General features: G+C 40.4%; 1 protein-coding gene across 1 annotated transcript; it reads right to left on the bottom strand.

Annotated features, from left to right (window-relative positions):
* Window positions 1–13,121: 13,121 nt before the first annotated feature.
* LOC308620225 (H/ACA ribonucleoprotein complex subunit 3-like) lies at window positions 13,122–13,323 on the bottom strand (the record flags this gene model as incomplete). Its single annotated transcript, XM_081239604.1, is given in 3 exon segments — window positions 13,122–13,187; window positions 13,191–13,210; window positions 13,213–13,323. Coding segments are annotated over 3 exon segments (189 nt in total). The 5' UTR covers window positions 13,316–13,323.
* Window positions 13,324–18,935: the final 5,612 nt, after the last annotated feature.

Here is an 18,935-nt window from a genome sequence, read left to right as displayed (position 1 = left end):
GCGCAGGCTCAGCGGCCATGGCTCACGGGCCCAGCCGCTCCGCGGCATGTGGGATCCTCCCGGACCGGGGCATGAACCCGTGTCCCCTGCATCGGCAGGCAGACTCTCAACCACTGCGCCACCAGGGAAGCCCAATATGCAGTTATTTTTATTGTTGCTGTTATTATTGCTGCTGCTACTGTTTTTGTTATTATTTTTGTACTTAGCAAGGAAAAGTTGTAAAAACTGGTAAATATGAATAGGTCTTCAGTAACAGGGAGTTTCCTTTGTTGTCAGAAACCCTACCAAGGTACCTTGTCCTATTGCTTTATCAGTCCTTCCTATGATGAAATTCCAAGGAGCTACAAAGGGCTATGTAGGTAAATCTACATCCTCCAAAGGTAGCCCTTAACCCCTGTGGAGAAGAGTTGCTAAGAGACCACCTAAAGAGACAAATTCACAGTTAAATGATGCACTGAGCATAATGCATTGCACATAGCGGCCACTCAAATAAAAAATAGTTATTATCAATTTTTATGAGGCAATTGAATGTCGGAAAATTCACTTAGGGTCAATCAGCTTTTACATCGAGGTTAGAAGTCGGGTCTACACATCTTGTGCCAGATGCTGGAATGAATTAATCAGACAGGATGTCAGTCCTTGAGGAGCTCACAATCAAACATGGGAAAGAGAAAGTAACAAATAATTAATACATAGTATGGCAGATGAAATAGCAAAATTGTGTGTAAAGTATTGGGGGCAACATAGAGATGGCAATTCGTTTTTCCTGGGGAAAGAGCAGACAAGTCATAGCTCCACCACAGGTTATTGTCTGCATGGGTATCTAAAAACTGTTGGGATTTTTAGAAGTGAATTTTTAAAAAATAATTTATTTATTTATTTATTTTTGGCTGCGTTGGGTCTTCATTGGTTGCTGTGCGCGGGCTTTCTCTAGTTGCAGCGCGGCGAGCAGGGGCTACTCTTTGTTGCGGTGTGCGGGCTTCTCATTGTGGTGGCTTCTCGTTGCGGATCATGGGCTCTAGGAGCACGGGCTTCAGTAGTTGTGGCACATGGGCTCAGTAGTTGTGGCGCACGGGCTTTGTTGCTCCGTGGCATGTGGGATCTTCCCGGACCAGGGATCAAATCAGTGTCCCCTGTATTGGCAGGCGGATTCTTAACCACTGTGCCACCAGGGAAGTCCCATAAGTGAATTTTTAAATAGAAAAAAACAAAACAAAACAAAACAAAACACTTCAAGTTCTTAGTGTGTCAGGTCAGATCTTTTCAGGTTATTCTCCCAATAACCCTGTGAAGCTGGGGATCATTATACTTATTTCATAGATGAGGAACAGAGGCACAGAGAAGTTACCTAGTTAACATAAGGCACACTGTAAGCGATGAGCTGGCTAATTTCAGCACCTGTGCTCCTTCGGCTCCATAGGACTGCAAATACAGGTTTCCAGAAGGGCAGGTTGGCTAAGCCAAAGAGTTTTTTCCTTGTCTAGTCCAGGTAAATGCTATCTGGTAACATACAAATCCATCTTTGTGTTGTTCATACACTCTGAGGAGGGAGGAAGCTGAAGGGAAGAGGTAAAAAGAAGAGGACAATTAGTTCTATGTATCGAAGTAAAAGGCTTCCCTTTTAAACTAGAATACTTTAAAAGGTCAGGAATCAAGGACCCAAAAGGGAGGTGAAATCAGCATACATGGATGTAAAGATACCTTAGCAATATCTATTAATCTATTGGAATCTATATTACTGTTGCCAAGCTTTGTTGATTATGTCATGAGTTATAAAGGTATATGAGCTTACTGAACTTTCCAGAAGGACACTTTCATACAGATATGATCAGATATCCTTCCCTATCTATTATTTTGTAGCTTCTCTGACTTATTTTGTCTCCAGACTCTAAAAACTAAAACTCTCTTGGGGATACCAAGACACACCTCAACACAGGCTACTTTCCAGCTACTAAGGCTCCTACCTTCTTGCTTCAGCCTTCTATAGACTTGTCTTTGTATCTCCAGTATCTACTCTAGGGCCTGAACCATGGTAATATGCATCTGGTGAACTGATTGAAATCTTCCTCTTCTTCTAGCTCTTTTTTCTCCTACCTCTAACCCATCTCTACAATAGCATTTCTGTCTGCACTTTCACAAGTGGCATTGTAGAGACATAAGGATGGGAGAATATGTATTGAATCAAATCCTGCTTCAGCCATTTACTCACTATGTGGTTTTGAAAAAGAGGGAGTGATGAATGTCTGGGGAGCTTCAAGTTTGGCTGAAATGTAGACATAGAGAAAAAATGGTGAGAAAAGAGACTAGAGAGGAAGAACAGAGTCACATCATTAAATCCTAGGCCAAAGGGTTGGGGAAGATTTGACCAGTCAGGAGCCAGTGAAGAATGGAATAGTGGACGAGAGAATGGAGCCAGCGAGTCCAGCCAGAAGACTAAGGGAGGAATTTTTTAAACTGGATTCCCAGTTTATTATAAAAGGATATGATAAAGACTATAGATGAACACCCAGATGGAAGAGATGCATAGGGCAAAGTATGGGGAAAGGAGGAGGAGCTTCCATACTTTCTCTGAGCACACCACTCTCCCCAAATCTTCAGGTGCTCATCAACCTGGAAGCTCCCTAAGGGAGTAATATAAGAGAGAAGAAGGAAGGCCTAAATTAAGGCACTGATAGAGATGGAGAGGAATTAATATAAGTGATGTTAAGGAGGTATAATGACCAGGAATGGTGCCTGATTAGATGTGGGCAGTAAGGGACATTCTGAGTTATATCCTGGGATGAGTACTGAGTACCCATCTACAAATAGGTGGCAGATAAGCCAGTTTCCCATTCTCCCAGGCATATGATATGCTGCTTCCCCTCTCTTTATTTTCTAGAAGCCTCTTGGGCCATCAGCCTAGAGTAGGAAATAGATTGAGGCTCAACAAATCCCTTGTGACCTCCCCATTGGGAGAAATAGAAGAAAAGGGATGGAACATTTGAATGCCACCTGTAAGGGCTGCCTGAAGTAAATCCTTTAGGCCTAAATTCTGGATAGTTTTGCCTTCATGATGTGGGGATACTAGAGGAGAGGCAGCTAAGACAGTAGGGCTAAGGAAGAGGTAACCAAATAGTAAATTATGATCACTTCACTTTTAAAATGATTTGACAAATCCCTCTCTCTCTCTCCTCCAAGCCATTCTTAATGCTGCCATCAGAGTGATGTTTCTAATCACAAATATAACAAATATGACCATGTCACTTCCCTGCCCAAGGATGTTTAATGCTCCCCACACACTGCCTGTAGCAGTACTGTCCAACAGAACTTTCTGCAAATATGTAAATGTTCTATTATCTGCTCTGTCCAGTATGGTAGCTACCAACCACCTATGGCAATTGAGTACTTGAAATGTGACTAGTGCAACCTAGAAATTGGATTTTAATTTAATTTTATTTAAAATGTAAATAGCAACATATGGCTAGTGGCTCCCTAGAGTAGCCTATAGGATTAAGTCCAAACTCCTGGATACAACATACCAAGTCCTTCACTCTCTAGAACTTGTCTACGTATCTAGCCTCATTTGCCACCCTTTTCAACACAAATATTACTCCCCAGTCAACATAAATTCCTGTAATTCTTCAACCATGATATACTCTCTCACACCTCCCTGCCTTTGTACCTGCAATTTTCTCTGCTGAAATGACCTTTCTTTACTCATCCACCTGGAAAACTCCTACTTCTCTTTTTTTTTTTTTTTTGCAGTACGTGGGCCTCTCACTGTTGTGGCCTCTCCCGTTGCGGAGCACAGACTCCAGACGCGCAGGCTCAATGGCCGTGGCTCACGGGCCCAGCCGCTCTGCGGCATGTGGGATCTTCCCGGACCGGGGCACGAACCCGTGTCCCCTGCATTGGCAGGCGGACTCTCAACCACTGCGCCACCAGGGAAGGGAAGCCCTCCTACTTCTCTTTCAAGACACAAGTTGAATGTTACCTTTCCTATTTAGCCTCTTGCATGCATTTCACAGGAATGGTATTGTCCCTCCACTATACTTCTCTGGCCTATTTTTCATGTCCTCAACACAGCATATTGTAACTATTTGCTCATTTGTATATCTTTCCCACTAGATTGTGGGCATTTTTAAAAATTTATTTATTTATTTGGCTGTGCCGGGTCTTAGTTGCGGCATGCAGGATCTTCATTGCCTAGTGTGGGATCTTCAGTTGTGGCATGCGGGTTCTTAGTTGTGGCATGTGGAATCTAGTTCCCTGACCTGGTATCGAACCCAGGCCCCCTGCATTGGGAGCTCGGAGCCTTAGCCACTGGACCACCAGGGAAGTCCCAATTGTGAGCATTTTTAAAAGAGTATTCTTTTTTATTCCACCTCAAATATTAACAAAGATAATCAAACCACCTACATGAACATTATGCAGTTTTACCAAAGGTAGGATGATAGGTATGTTTTCTCACTTTGTAGATGACAAAACTAAGGGAAGAAGATAGGTGGCTTGCCTAAGCTTAAACACCTTGTACATGACAAAAACAGGGTAATGACAATAGATTTTATTAGCTCTGGAAGTCCATTCTTATGGTCAACAACAGCAAAAAGCAAACTGGAAGCTCTGAGATCCTTCCATTGCCAATCCTAAATCTCAAACCAACACTTGGTGAATTGGCATTTACACAACACACATGAACTTGGGCCCCGAGCAACTTAACTGAGGAACTAACAATGAGGTCAGTCTTTTCCCAGATAAGAATGGAGGCTAAATGCACTGAAACACCAACTTCTTCAGCTTTGTAAATTTCTCCTCCCCCTCAAGACAGATGTCTCCCAATCTTTGTCCACTTAATGTTATACTTAGTCCTGTGTAGCACATTCTTAAAGGAATATTCTTCATTTTTCTTTGTATCCCCAGCATTTGGCACAGTTTGTAGAACACAATGAGGTTCCTAAAATGTTAAATGGAATAATGAATGAGTGAATATTTATAGGTTTCTAGATATAATTATGGATTTTAGATTTTTTTCCAGATCTTGCACCACACACACACACACACAAAAGCATGGAGAAACTTTTGCCTTTCTGGCTTTATTTTTACAAGCCAGTTGTCTTTAAAAGCTTTTAAAAATATCTGTTCCAGCCCACAGCACAACCACATCAGAGAAAGCTTTAGGGAACAAGAGAGAATAAAAGGAGGCCCTTTAAAAGAATATGTTTGATCTCAGGTTAAACTTCCTTTAAAGTAATAATTCTGTGGTACCTATTATAAAAAGTTTCCCAAGGATGTCAAATAGCTCTAATTTTTGGCTTAAGTGAAAATATATGCATTAAGCTACCTCCAACTGAAAACTATTTTAGCTTCAAGTAGGACTCTTCTGCTTCTCTTTTTGGTATAGTTTTGGTACAAAGAAAATCATACTTGAAAGGGAAAAAAAAAAAAAGAAGGCCAGAGGTGGAAGAGAGCTGGCTACCTAAAAAAAGCCAGAAAGAAATGGTGCTGACTCCCCAGCCTGTACTTTACCAGGAGTTTTCTGCTTGTGCAGGGCTGGGCCAAGTGAGTGGGGATTACCTAACTACAGAGAGAGGGAGAAAGGATGATGGAAGAGGCTGCAAGAGGGAAGCGCAAGTGGTTAGTGAGATCTTAGAAGCCCATAAGAAGAGAGGGAGAGGGTGCAAAGAGCCTCTCACCAAGCAGCTACATGTTCAACTCAGTTGAGAATCTTTCTAGAAGCCCAGAACCTGTGTTCTAAGCCCCAGGAATACTTTCTTGACCTACTGAGATAGGAGCTTCTAACCTTCATCCCCAATTGTCCAATCCTCCAGTTATCTGACTTTATTTGAATGCCTCCTCCTCTTTACCTCCACATCTACTTCCCAAGATCCACTTTCACTGTCTCTCACCTGAACTATTGTGCTGGCTTCTAATTGATCTACAGCCTTCAGTCTCATCCCCACTCCAGTTTATTTCCAAAAGCTGCCTTCCTGAAGTATATATCATGGAGATCATTATTTAAGAAACAACATTAAAAAACACACCAAAACCTTCAATAGCTACTTATAGCCTTCCAATTTAACAACATACTCCTTTCCTTGGAATTCATAACTCGCATGATCTATCTCCAATTTACCATTCCAACCACTCCTATTTATATACCCATTGCTTCTACTACACTGATAACTCCATTCAACCTACTTTCCTATACCTCCCTTTTGGACTTTACCACTTGTATTATAGTTCTTTACAGATGTGTTTGTCTGACCCCCAGATCATGCTCTTTGATTTTAGAATCCCTGTGTGATTCAGCATTGTGTTTCTCTCAGCATCTTTATTGCATGTACATATTGGAGGCACCAGAAAATATCTGTGGACAAACACTGGGCTTGCTGACAAACACTAACATCTTTGGCCCCAAGTTTCCTAATCAAAATATAAATAGTTCTCATGATATGCTACTCCTATTTGAGTCTGTGAGGACTGTTTCTTAAAAATGGGAGGGAGGGCATACTTACTACAAAACTTTTGGAGAAGATAGAAAATTATAAACAAATAGGGCTTCCCTGGTGGCGCAGTGGTTAAGAATCCGTCGGCCAATGCAAGGGACATGGGTGCAAGCCCTGGTCCATGAAGATCCCACATGCCACAGAGCAACTAAGCCTGTGCGCCACAACTACTGAGCCTACGCTCTAGAGCCCGCAAGCCACAACTACTGGAACCCACATGCCTAGAGCCTGTGCTCCGCAGCAAGAAAAGCTGCTGCGATGAGAAGCCTGCGCGCCTCAATGAAGAGTATCCCCTGCTCGCTGCAACTAGAGAAAGCCCACGCGTGGCAACGAAGACCCAACGCAGCCAAAACTAAATATAAATAAAATAAATAAATTTATTTTTAAAAATAAACAAAATCAACACTACCCAAAGACAGCCAGTACAGTAACATTTCATTATATTTCTCTTTTATCCATGTATTTAAAAAATAATTTTAATATGGTCTGCATCCAATTTTAGAAGTAGTTTTGTTTCCAGTATATTATAACATAATCTATACCCTAGTTTACTAAAAAAAAACTCATTGCAAATATCATATTGTAGCTGAATAATATTCTATTACAAAGATGTATCATTGGATCCTAAATTTTCTACTTTTAATATTATAGATTATACTAAATTTTCATGTTAAAATTACTTCCTAATGATTGCTATCATGAGAAGCAGAATTACTTCCAGATAGATTCATTTTGAGGCTTTTGATATATTTTGTCAAATTGCTATCACTTTATTTCTCTGTATTTCCTGTTTTACCACACCTCCAGAAACATTGAATATTAATATATTTGAAAACTTTCCAAATTTTGTTAAGTAAAAAATTTCATATCAAAAACCTTTTCAAATCTAATAGAGTATAAATTGCATAGTTTTCATTTTCTGTTGTTAGTATGACTGAACCTTTCCCATGCTTTGTTATACAATTTTATTTCCTTTGTGAATTGCTGGTTACCCATTTATCCTTTGGAGTCTTAATACTTTTATTCCTGTCAATCTCAGCCTTTTATACATACTCTTATCATGTTTTAGGAAGCAGCTTATATTCAGGGAAAGAAAATCACGCTGGGGTTCAAGAAACCTGTTTTCAAGTCCCAGCACCACCATTATGTGACCCCGAGCAAGTCACTTCTCTCTAGACTTCAATATCCAAAACTGTACAATAAGGATGATACACTAGGAGCTCTAAGATCGAGGGAAAGGCCAAGTAGATAGGGCTACCCTCCAAAACTCCTGCCTTCTTCATTAATTAGAACAGCTCTCTTTTAATCCATTATATGTGTATATAATTCTGAAGGCCCTCCATTTCTAATGGTCTTGGATTCCATTATTCTGCCATACATAGGCAGTTCATTATTCTTTCCACTTTATAGATGAGGAAACTAAAGCTCAATCCAAGTGAACAGATTATTCTTCAAGCCTGGCTAAAAGGAGGCCAGACCTTCCAACTCTATTGTGGGCCCTAGCCCCTTCTCAAATCTAGAACCACCCTCTCTTCCTGAATTCCAACTCTTCCTGAGACTGGACTGCTCAGCATTTCAGGGTCCTCCAGCAAGTGTATCCCTACCATGAAATGCTCAACAAATCTCCACCCTAAATCACTTGAGGTAACCCTGTTCCTTCCAAGCCAAAGAGGTAAATTCTTCTGAGTAAAACAGAAGTCACCCTTTGTTGATAATGCTGTCATGAAGTAAGAAGTGGTCACTGACCTCATGAAGGACTCCCCTACATGCACAGCCATATAGGCCTAGGGGAGTTACTATGCCACTTGACCTTTGCCATATCTTCTTCCCCAATTTTTCTGGATTATGATTCTTCAAAAGTTTCAAAACTTTCTTTAAAAAATGTTTATGCCATCTAATAATAACAGCAACACAGTGCTTTCTTTTTCCTGAAACACCTTCACAGACATTTTCTCAATAATTATTCACCACAATCTTATAAAGAAAGTAGAGGGACTTACATCCTCATCGCAAGATGAGGAAATTAAGACTCAGAGGATTGAAGTGACTTGCTCAACATCACACAGCTAGAAAGTGGACTCAGGTTTTAGCCTCCTAGCCCAATGCTCTTTTCATCCAGCCTCTACCTCTCAACATTATCTCATTTGATAATTGTTACTTGGAGACCCACATTCAGGCCAATTTACCATTATTACAGGCCCCCTGAGCAGTCAGTCCCTTTACTCCCATGGAAAGTCCCATGGGAGGGAACAAAAGAGATCAAAACTTATTTCTCTCCTGTCAAGTAAATAAATAAGTGAATAAAATCATGGAAAACTCCTCCTTCTCTATCCTGCTTATCTGCCTAATTAGAAACTGTAGTGCAAGACAACATTTAGATAACTAGGAAAGCTCCTACCAGAAGTTGGGGCTAGAAGACCTAACATATTTCTTGACCAGGCTGTGAAGAGTTGTTACAGCCATTTTAACACAGGAGAAAGACTGAGTACATCTAGTAAGAGGTGACATCTTAAATGTAAAGGACCCAACTTTTTTTTTTTTTAATGTATGTATTTATTTATTTGGCTGCATTGGGTCTTCGTTGCTGCACGCAGGCTTTCTCTAGTTATGGCGAGCGGGGGCTACTTTTGGATGCAGTGCGAGGGCTTCTCATTGCAGTGGCTTCTCTTGTTGTGGAGCCCGGGCTCTAGACACGAGGACTTCAGTAGTTGTGGCTCGCGGGTTCTAGAGCACAGGCTCAGTAGTTGTGGCTTGGTTGCTCTGCATTATGTGGGACCTTCCCGGACCAGGGATCGAATCCGTGTCCCCTGCATTGGCAGGCGGATTCTTAACCACTGCGCCACCAGGGAAGTCCGAAAACACCCAACTTTTGAGAAGGCTCTGATTATTAGATACTCCTACATTTGGTGAAAGTTTGGTTTTGTTTCTTCAGAGATCTTTACCACCCCAAGATATTATGATTCTGAGTTTCTCAAGAGTGTAATACTCTAGAATCTTAAGACTGTAAAGTGTTTAAAGGCTCTAAAATCTTGTAATTCTTGTGGAACAACTTTACAAAGGGAAGATCAAGTTGTGGAGTAGCCAGTTCTTAGCTGTCTCTCCTTCTCTACCTGCCCCACCCCTAATCTGCTATTCACTTAAATCCCCAAGTATTTAATCGCTCATTGGAGAAATACAAAAATTATGGCACATTCATCCATGGAATACTTTATACTATATATTCAATTAAAATGACGAAGAAAAATACTTACTTTGTAACAGAGAATACATGACTTTATATAGCATTACCCCAACTGTGTTAAAATAGATACACAGAAAAAAAAAAAGGAAGAATGACAAAAATCAGTCATGATTATTTCTGGCCGGTGGGATATCAGCATTTTTCTTTTCATTATGCTTTCCCAAATTTCCAAATTTTCTAAATTACGCATATATTTTTATAATCAGAAAAAAAATGTTTTATGTTCAAACGTGTTAGGCCACATCTGGCGCCGCCAATTTATTGTTGGGATACAAAGATGAGTCATCTCAAAGGCGAGGGAGGGGCCAGCTGGGCATTGACAAGGGCTGGCTTTGAAGGGGAGGGACAAGCACTGGATAGGGTGAGGACTGATCAGCTTAGTTCGAGTTCAACCCGGAAGCGCTGACGGTGGCACACGACAGGGCAAAATCCAGCCACAAGAACTGGGAATAACGTGGCAACCACAATACCCCAGCCCCGGCGGCCCTCTGGCCCACGCCCCTGGCGAGTTCCCGCCCCTTGCCTTTCCCCATTGGTCTGCTGAAGCTCATTTGGCTCCTAGGGCCCGCCCCTCTGGGGCGTACGAGAGGTGGTGCATCCCTCCCCCACTTCCGACAGGAGCAGCCATACTGAGTGTGGCGGGAACGAGACGTTGCGGGCGCAGTTCGCTCTTTGGCCTCCGCTTTTATCCTCCCAGTGTTTCTCTTTAGTCTCGGGTTATCAGGACCCAGAGGAAAGGGCGGTTTGCCAGTTGGTAGCGGGGCGTTCGTGTGAAGTGCAGAGGTTTCCTTCACTGCCTCCAGTTCCCTGGAGGCCGGCGGGTTTTAGTTTTCAAAAGGAGATGTCATCACAAAACCTTTGCAAGGTCCTAATGCCCTGTGGTTAGGATCTCAGAACCACTTAAAATCAGATCCTTAGCGATAGGGTGACCATATAATTTATTGTTAAAACTGGCACAAATTTGAAAGCCTAAGGTGATACTATTAATTACCATTGGCCCAACAGTCATATATGTGGATTGTTCTGGAATTTAGAGTCACCCTACTCCAGATCAAGTCTTAGGCCCAGGTTTTTGTTTGTGTGTGCGTGTGTGCACGTGCACGCGCGCGCTGAAATGTATGTACCGAACACTTCCATTTTAATCATTTTTATTTTTTATTTTAGTGTAGTTGATTTACAGTGTTATATTGGTTTCAGGTTTACAATGTAGTAATTCTATATTTTTATAGATTATTCTCCGTTTAAAGTTATAGCATTGGCTCTACATTAGATGCTTGTATCTTATTCATTTTATATCTTCTACTTCGTGCCTCTTAATCCCCTTAACCTATCTTGTCCCTTCCCCACCCCCTCCACAATGGTGACCACTAGTTTGTTCTCTATATCTGTGTCTGTTTCTGTTTCTTGTTATATTCATTTGCTTATTTTTTAGTTTCCACATATAAGTGAAAACACAGGATTTGATTTATTTCACTAAGCATAATACCCTCTAGCTCCAGCCATGTTGTTGCAAATCCTTTTAAATAATTTTTAAGTGGCATTAATTACATTCACAGTGTAGTGCAACTGTCACCATTATCTGTTTCCAAAATTTTTTATCACCTCAAATAGAAACCCTACCATTTGGCAATAACTCCCCATTACCCCATTTCACCAGCCCCTGGTAGTCTCTTTGAATTTGCCTTTACTAGGTAATTCACATAAGTGGAATCATGCAATATTTGTCCTTTTATGTCTGACTTACTTCCTCAGTATAATGTTTTCAAGGTTCATCCATATTGTAGCATGTATCAGTACTTCATTCCATTTTATGGCTTAATAAAATTCCATTGTATGGTTATATCATAATTTGTTTTTCCATTTATTAGCTAGCTGATGGACACTTGGGTTGTTTCTACCTTTTGGCTATTGTGAATAATGCTGCTATGAAAACTCCCATACAAGTATTTTGTTTGATTCCCTGCTTTCAATTCTTTTGAGTATATACTTAGGAGTAGGACTGTTGGGTCATATGGTAATTCTGTTTTAACTTTTTGAGGACCTGTCATACTGTTTTCCACAGCAGCTGTACCATTTTACAGTCCCATCAAAAATAGATAAGGGGGGACTTCCGTGGTGGTGCAGTGGTTAAGAATCCGCCTGCCAATGCACGGGCATGAGTTCGATCCCTGGTCCAGGAAAATCCCACATCCTGCTGAGCAACTAATCCCCTGCGCCGCAAGTAGTGAGCCTGCGTGCCACAACTACTGAAGCCCGTGCACCTAGAGCCCTGCTCTGCAACAAGAGAAGCCACCGCAATGAGAAGCCTGCTTACCACAATGAAGAATAGCTCCCACTCGCTGCAACTAGGGAAAGCCTGCACACAGCAACAAAGACCTAATGCAACCAAAAACTAAATAAAATTTAAAAAAAAACAATGGATAAGGGTTCCAATTTCTCTACATCCTCATGAAGACTTGTTATTTTCCAGTTTTTATTTTATTTTATTTTATTTATTTATTTAACATAAATAAGCAGGATCAACAAGCAGGATCCTGGCTTACTTCAGGACATAAAGTTTATAGAACGGGCCTTTAATTCATGGCCTTGGATACCAAGATTTTAGAAATCTAAATCTTTACTGGCTGAGTTACATGAAGGGCTCCCTGTTGAGGCCAAGAGCCAAAATGTCAATTTCACTTAAATTTTTTTTCTACCAGTGTACATTAATAGAAATGTCCTTGCAAAATTTGACTTTAAAAAAAATTGGGCACGTATGTCTGAAGTTTAAAATCATTTTATTCAACAAATATGTACAGAGAACTTTAGGTCTGTTACCGTCTTTATTCTTATTTTGTTCATTAATTTGTAAAGTAAATATTATGAATTTCTCTTTCTCTGAGATTTACATGTTGCTCTCTATTAAGGCTTGAACAAGGCTAGTCCTTCCAGCATGTGTCCAAGTCAAGATGAAATGTGGTGTATATGTAGTGCCAATGCTTCCCCATCACATTCATTTCTGGACATCTTTAAGTAGCTTTTTTTTTTCCTTCAAGACTATAAGGTTTGGGATAGAGAGCAATTAGAAATTACAAGGATAGGAGGGATTTTTAGACCCTGTCCTAATTGGAATAGGTGGTAATGTTGGTGGGGTCCTATTATGTTTTTTTTTCTTCAAATCATTTTAATAACCTGGCACTGATTCAAAGTATAAGAAGATTCAAACGTCTTCCCTTTAAAGGGGATGCTACCATGATTGCCTCACAACAAGCATGATCGAAGGCAATCATGAGACTGGATTCCAAAGAGCAAGGGTCGTAGGAAAGCTCCAAGGCTCACAGACTGAAGAGCTTGGTTTCAGAAAGTCTCTTGAGGGTGAGCAGACAGCAGAAGAGACCTGAAATTTTAAGAGATCCTCAGAGGACGGGGTGCAATTGCTGGGTCACGAGCACCTTAAGGCATGCCTTGATGGTAATTTGGTGTCAAGAGTATTTGTCATCTGGGAGAACTGAGCAGGATGGGTCACGCAGGTCTGTTGTCTCATAGGGTCAAGCTTCTTCAGCGAATAGATCCGGTCTCCCTGCTCATTGAGATAATACTGGAGAAACATGACCACACCAAAGCCAGAGGGTCCAATTCCGTCTGCCCATATTATGTTGTGCTTTAAAAAAAATATGGAAGTTTTTACTTTTGGAAATTAAAAAAAAGAATCTGTCCAAAATAGAAGCTGCATTCACTAAGCAGTCAATTCTATAAGTGAAGAAATTGCCAATTTAAGAAAATTTATTTATTTATTTTGGCCGCACCATGTCTTAGCTGCAACACACGGGATCTTCCTTGCAGCATGCAGGATCTTTAGTTGTGGCACGCAGGCTATTAGTTCTGGCCTGCGAGCTTCTTTAGTTGCAGCATGATGACACTTAATTGCGGCATGCATGTGGGATCTAGTTTCCCGACAAGAGATCGAACCCAGGTCCCCTGCATTGGGAGCATGGAGTCTTACCCACTGGACCACCAGGGAAGTCCCAGAAATTGCCAATTATAATGTTCTCTCTTTCAAACCTTTCCACAAACCTTCCCACCCCTTGAGCCAATCTTCTATCAGAATTACCTTTAAAAATAAACAGACCAGGGCTTCCCTGGTGGGGCAGTGGTTGAGAGTCCGCCTGCCGATGCAGGGGACACGGGTTCGTGACCCAGTCTGGGAAGATCCCACATGGCCACTGAGCCTGCGCGCCCGGAGCCTATGTTCCGCAGTGGGAGAGGCCACAACAGTGAGAGGCCCGTGTACCGCAAAAAAAATAAAAAATAAAAAAATAAACAGACCTGAAAGAAAAGTGTATCTAAATATGATTTTTGTACCTGCAGAGAATATCTCTTCTAAAGAACATATAAAAGGCATAATAATTATCTCCTTTGCTCCTTCCCAAATTTTCTGCAACTAGGAATTATAGTGAGTATTTTACTCTATCCTCTCTAAAAATCAGACAATTATAGTATGTGTTTTTTTTTTTTTTTTTTCTTTTTTTTTTTTTTCTTTTTGTGGTATGCGGGCCTCTCACTGTTGTGGCCTCTCCCGTTGCGGAGCACAGGCTCCGGACGCGCAGGCCCAGCGGCCACGGCTCACGGGCCCAGCCGCTCCGCGGCATATGGGATCCTCCCAGACCGGGGCACGAACCCGTATCCCCTGCATCGACAGGCGGACTCTCAACCACTGCGCTACCAGGGAGGCCCTATAGTATGTGTTTTCTAGTTCAGTCTCTCTGTTGAGCATGTGAGATTGCTTGGTTCTAAAGCCTTTGGATTAGGTCGGTCTCACTGCTAAAGAAAGAAACCCTTAGCCAGTCTGTGGGGCTGCAAGATCTGATTTCTTACTAGAGGTTACTCATAATTAGAGTTGCAAGATTTAGCAAACAAAAATAAGGATGCCCAGTTAAATTTGAATATAGAATTTAAAATTCTAATTTAATTTGGCATCCAGTATTTTATCTGGCAACTCAATCTAATTAATACACCAATATTATGCACTCATTATTTCAACTTAATATGTTTTTATTGAACACCCCTAGAGTGAAACACTGGGCTAGGCTTTGTAGGTCAAACCGCAGGTAAAATGTGTGTCCTCAAAGAATTTATAATATTGGAAGATATAAGGCAGAACACTGAAATTACATTTTAGTAAAACACTGGGCTGGGCTTTGTAGGTCAAACCGCAGGTAAAATGTGTGTCCTCAAAGAATTTATAATATTGGAAGATATAAGGCAGAACACTGAAATTACATTTTAGTAAAACACTGGGCTGGGCTTTGTAGGTCAAACCGCAGGTAAAATGTGTGTCCTCAAAGAATTTATAATATTGGAAGATATAAGGCAGAACACTGAAATTACATGTAAACAAATGAAAACTACATGTATAATAATGTTACTATATAGAGTTGCCTGTCAGTCTCTCTGTAGTTTGTTTCTTTGAATGTTGAGTATTGGTCCCTTTCAGGTATTTGTATTTGGAAGAACAGAGTCCTTCCCCTGTAGTAAAGCTCTGTCTTGGAATTAGCATGACTTTTGCCTGTTCATTACTACCAAAGCATAAATACCTGGTATTGAACAGGACTGTTCAATATTTTAACTCTATACAGCAAAGTGAAAAATTAGAAAGCTAGACACTTAAATGCTCTTTTTTCATTATAATTTCAAGCTTGCTTTATCTTAATTTGTGATTGATATTTAATCAGTAATGGTTTGTTATACTTTGAGCTTTTGGGTTTGCCTTCTGTTAAGAATTTAATGACTCTAAGCAAACACTTAAGAAGATGATACTTAAAGGAAGCCTATGACCCCTTTGCAATGGATGAATTGTTTTGCAATGTGAGTAATTTCATTCTCTAATTTATGAGTTTATAAGTAAAATGGGTTAATAGTTCAGATACTAATGTTAAGTTTTCTATCAAATAATACAAAAGGGATGTTATCCCAAGGGGAAAAGAGTAACATCTCTATATAAACATTTTTTTTTTTGCATCTTTCCCTCCAAATGATAACTATTTACTGAGTTCCTTCTCTGTGCAGGCACTATGTTACATGCTTTACAGACATCATTTAATTTAATTCTGATGGAGAAACCAAGGTTAGAGAGGTTGGAGATGTGACCCAATATTTTTTTAGGATATCTGGTGATCTTGTAAACACTAACAACAGAAAGCACAACTGCATGCAACATTTTGCTTCAATGAAGAGTTTTAAAGCACTCAATTTTTAAAAGAGAGATCCGAGTTAAATACAAGAAAAAACTTCCTGATAGTGAAGAACTGGAATGGGGAGAGTGGAGAGATTTTCTTCACTATATAGTATACTAAAGGATCAGTTGATGTTTATATGCCTAGAAGCTGATAGAGATGAATAAGCGCTACAGATATTCTCTGAGCTCAGTAATTATGGGAAAAGGACTTTGCCTGGAGACCAGAGAGGGGACTTGTATCCGCTGTGTGTTGTTCCCTTTCCAGCTTCAATCCTATGTCCACCTACTGTGGAAACTTGCATGGCAATTGCTACTTCTAAAACAATAAATAATAATTATCTACCTCTAGCTATTGGATTCTTACTTCAATGAAATATGTGTAAAACTAAACTCACTATCTTCCTACCTTTCTTGACCTTGTATGCCCCACTTCTTTATTTGCTACCTTCTTTTTTCTTTCCTTCTCTTCAGAACAAAGTTTCTTAGATGAGAGTCTTCACTTCTTGCCTCCATTTCTTTTTTTTTTTTCCTCCATTTCTTAGTCTCCCATTTCCTCTTAAACCCAAGAGTGGCTTCTCTCCTCCTCTCTCCATTGAAACTTCTTTGACTCAGGACAGTGACCTTTTAAAAAAGGAAAACTTTATTGAAATATAATTTACATATGATAAAGTCACTCATTTTAAGTGGCTTAATTATAATTCAGCGATTTTTGTTAAATTTACAACATTGTACAATCATCACCACAATCAAATCTGAAAACATTTCTATTGCCTTGAAAAGAGCCCTGGGCCCATTTGCAGTCACTCACCTTTTGAGAACAGATTCAGTGAATGATTTTCAGTCCACAACTTACCTAACTGCTCTGAATACATTTGGCCCTACTGACCATACCTTTCCTTTTGAAACTTTCTCTTCCCTTCTTTCTAGCCATCACTTTCTCCTGGTTTCTCTCCTAACTTTCTGATAATTCTTCACAGATTACTTTCTCTGCCAAGCTTTATTATTTTTTAAAATATTTATTTATTTATGTATTTGGTTGCACCGGGTCTTACTTGTGGCATGCGGGATCTTCCTTGCCACGTGCGGAATTTTTGTCACGGTATGAGGGATCTGTTTCCCTGACCAGGGATTGAACCCCGGCCCCCTGCATTGAGAGCTCGTAGTCTTAGGCACTGGACCACCCGGGAAGTCCCTGCCTTACTTAAAATTTATTTATTTATTTATTTACTTATTTATTTATATCTGCATTAGGTCTTTGTTGCTGCGTGTGGGCTCTCTCTAGTTGCGGTGAGTGGGGGCTACTCTTCGCTGCGGTGTGCGGGCTTCTCATCGCGGTGGCTTCTCTTGCTGCAGAGCACCGGCTCTAGGCACGCGGGCTTTAGTAGTTGTGGCATGCAGGCTCAATAGTTGTGGCTCCTGGGCTCTACAGCGCAGGCTCAGTAGTTGTGGCCAACGGGCTTAGCTGCTCCATGGCATGTGGGATCTTCCCGGACCAGGGATCGAACCTGTGTCCCCTGCATTGGCAGGTGGATTCTTAACCACTGCGCCACCAGGGAAGTCCCCGTGCCTTACTTTAACTATTTTTGTTCCATCGAGTTCTGTCCTGGCCTTTCAGCCTACACCTACTTAAGTGATTATATTCATCCTCATGGCTACAACTGCCATCTGTAAGCCAATTACTCCAAAATTTCTATTTCCAGCTTAGACTTGTGCCCTGAGCTCCAGTCTGGTATAGTATAGTAAAACTACTTATCATCAACAGTAGTTCTTCTCTTGGGCTCTTGCTATAATAAAATGCAAACAGAAAACTCATCAAATTAGCAGATAAATCCTGTTCCTCTTGGAGGAGGAAATTAAGATTCACCTATATTGTATTAGGTATCAAAGTGCTGGATGAAATATGAAATATACATATGATCGCTGAAGTCTATAGACAATAATATACTCTTCTTGTCAGATCTTGCAAGTAAAATAGAATTTTAATGTACCTGCTACTCTATTACTTCATTCTAGCTTACATTTTTACATATGTGTCTCACCAGGAGATTGATATAAACTCAAGAGCAGGGACCGAATCTTTTTCTGCTTTGTCTTTCCAGTAAGAAAGCACAGTGCTTGGTATAAAGTAGGTAAAAGTATTGTAGAATGAATAAATGAATGTATCAGGGCAGAACATACTTGAAACTGAACTGGTGTGTTAGTGTAGTATACATTGGTGGTGGACTACCAAATGTCATTTTCCATCTTTTCTTCCTTATTACAAAATTGTAATTTTTTTTGTAATAACCCATCTCCCTCCACATAGCCATACACTTTTGTATTTATCATAGAAATCCTACTTCTCTTGCCAGTGACAGATTTAGGATGGTTATATGAAGAAATTCTTGCCAGTAAGATGTAATGGGCAAAGAAGATATACAGATTGCCAACAAACACATGAAAGAACACTCAACACCATTAATCATTAGAGAAATGCAAATCAAAACCACAATGAGATATCATCTCACACCAGTCAGAATGGCCATCATCAAAAAATGTACAAACAATAAATGCTGGAGAGGGTGTGGAGAAAAGGGAGCCCTCTTGCACTGTTGGTGGGAATGTAAATTGATACAGCCACTATGGAGAACAGTATGGAGGTTCCTTAAAAAACTAAAAATAGAACTACCATTCGACCCAGCAATCCCACTACTGGGTATATACCCTGAGAAAACCATAATTCAAAAAGAGTCATGTACCACAATGTTCATTGCAGCTCTATTTACAATAGCCAGGACGTGGAAGCAACCTAAGTATCCATCAACAGATGAATGGGTAAAGAAGATGTGGCACATATATACAATGGAATATTACTCAGCTATGAAAAGAAACGAAATTGAGTTATTTGTAGTGAGGTGGATGGACCTAGAGTCTGTCATACAGAGTGAAGTAAGTCAGAAAGAGAAAAACAAATACCGTATGCTAACACATATATATGGAATCTAAAAAAAAAAAA

This window comes from Mesoplodon bidens, assembly GCF_964165515.1.
Source record: "Mesoplodon bidens genome assembly, chromosome: 7".
Classification (NCBI taxonomy): Eukaryota; Metazoa; Chordata; class Mammalia; order Artiodactyla; family Ziphiidae; genus Mesoplodon; species Mesoplodon bidens.
The sequence above is the reverse complement of the archived record's forward strand: the minus strand, read 5'-3'. Positions and strand labels throughout refer to the sequence as shown.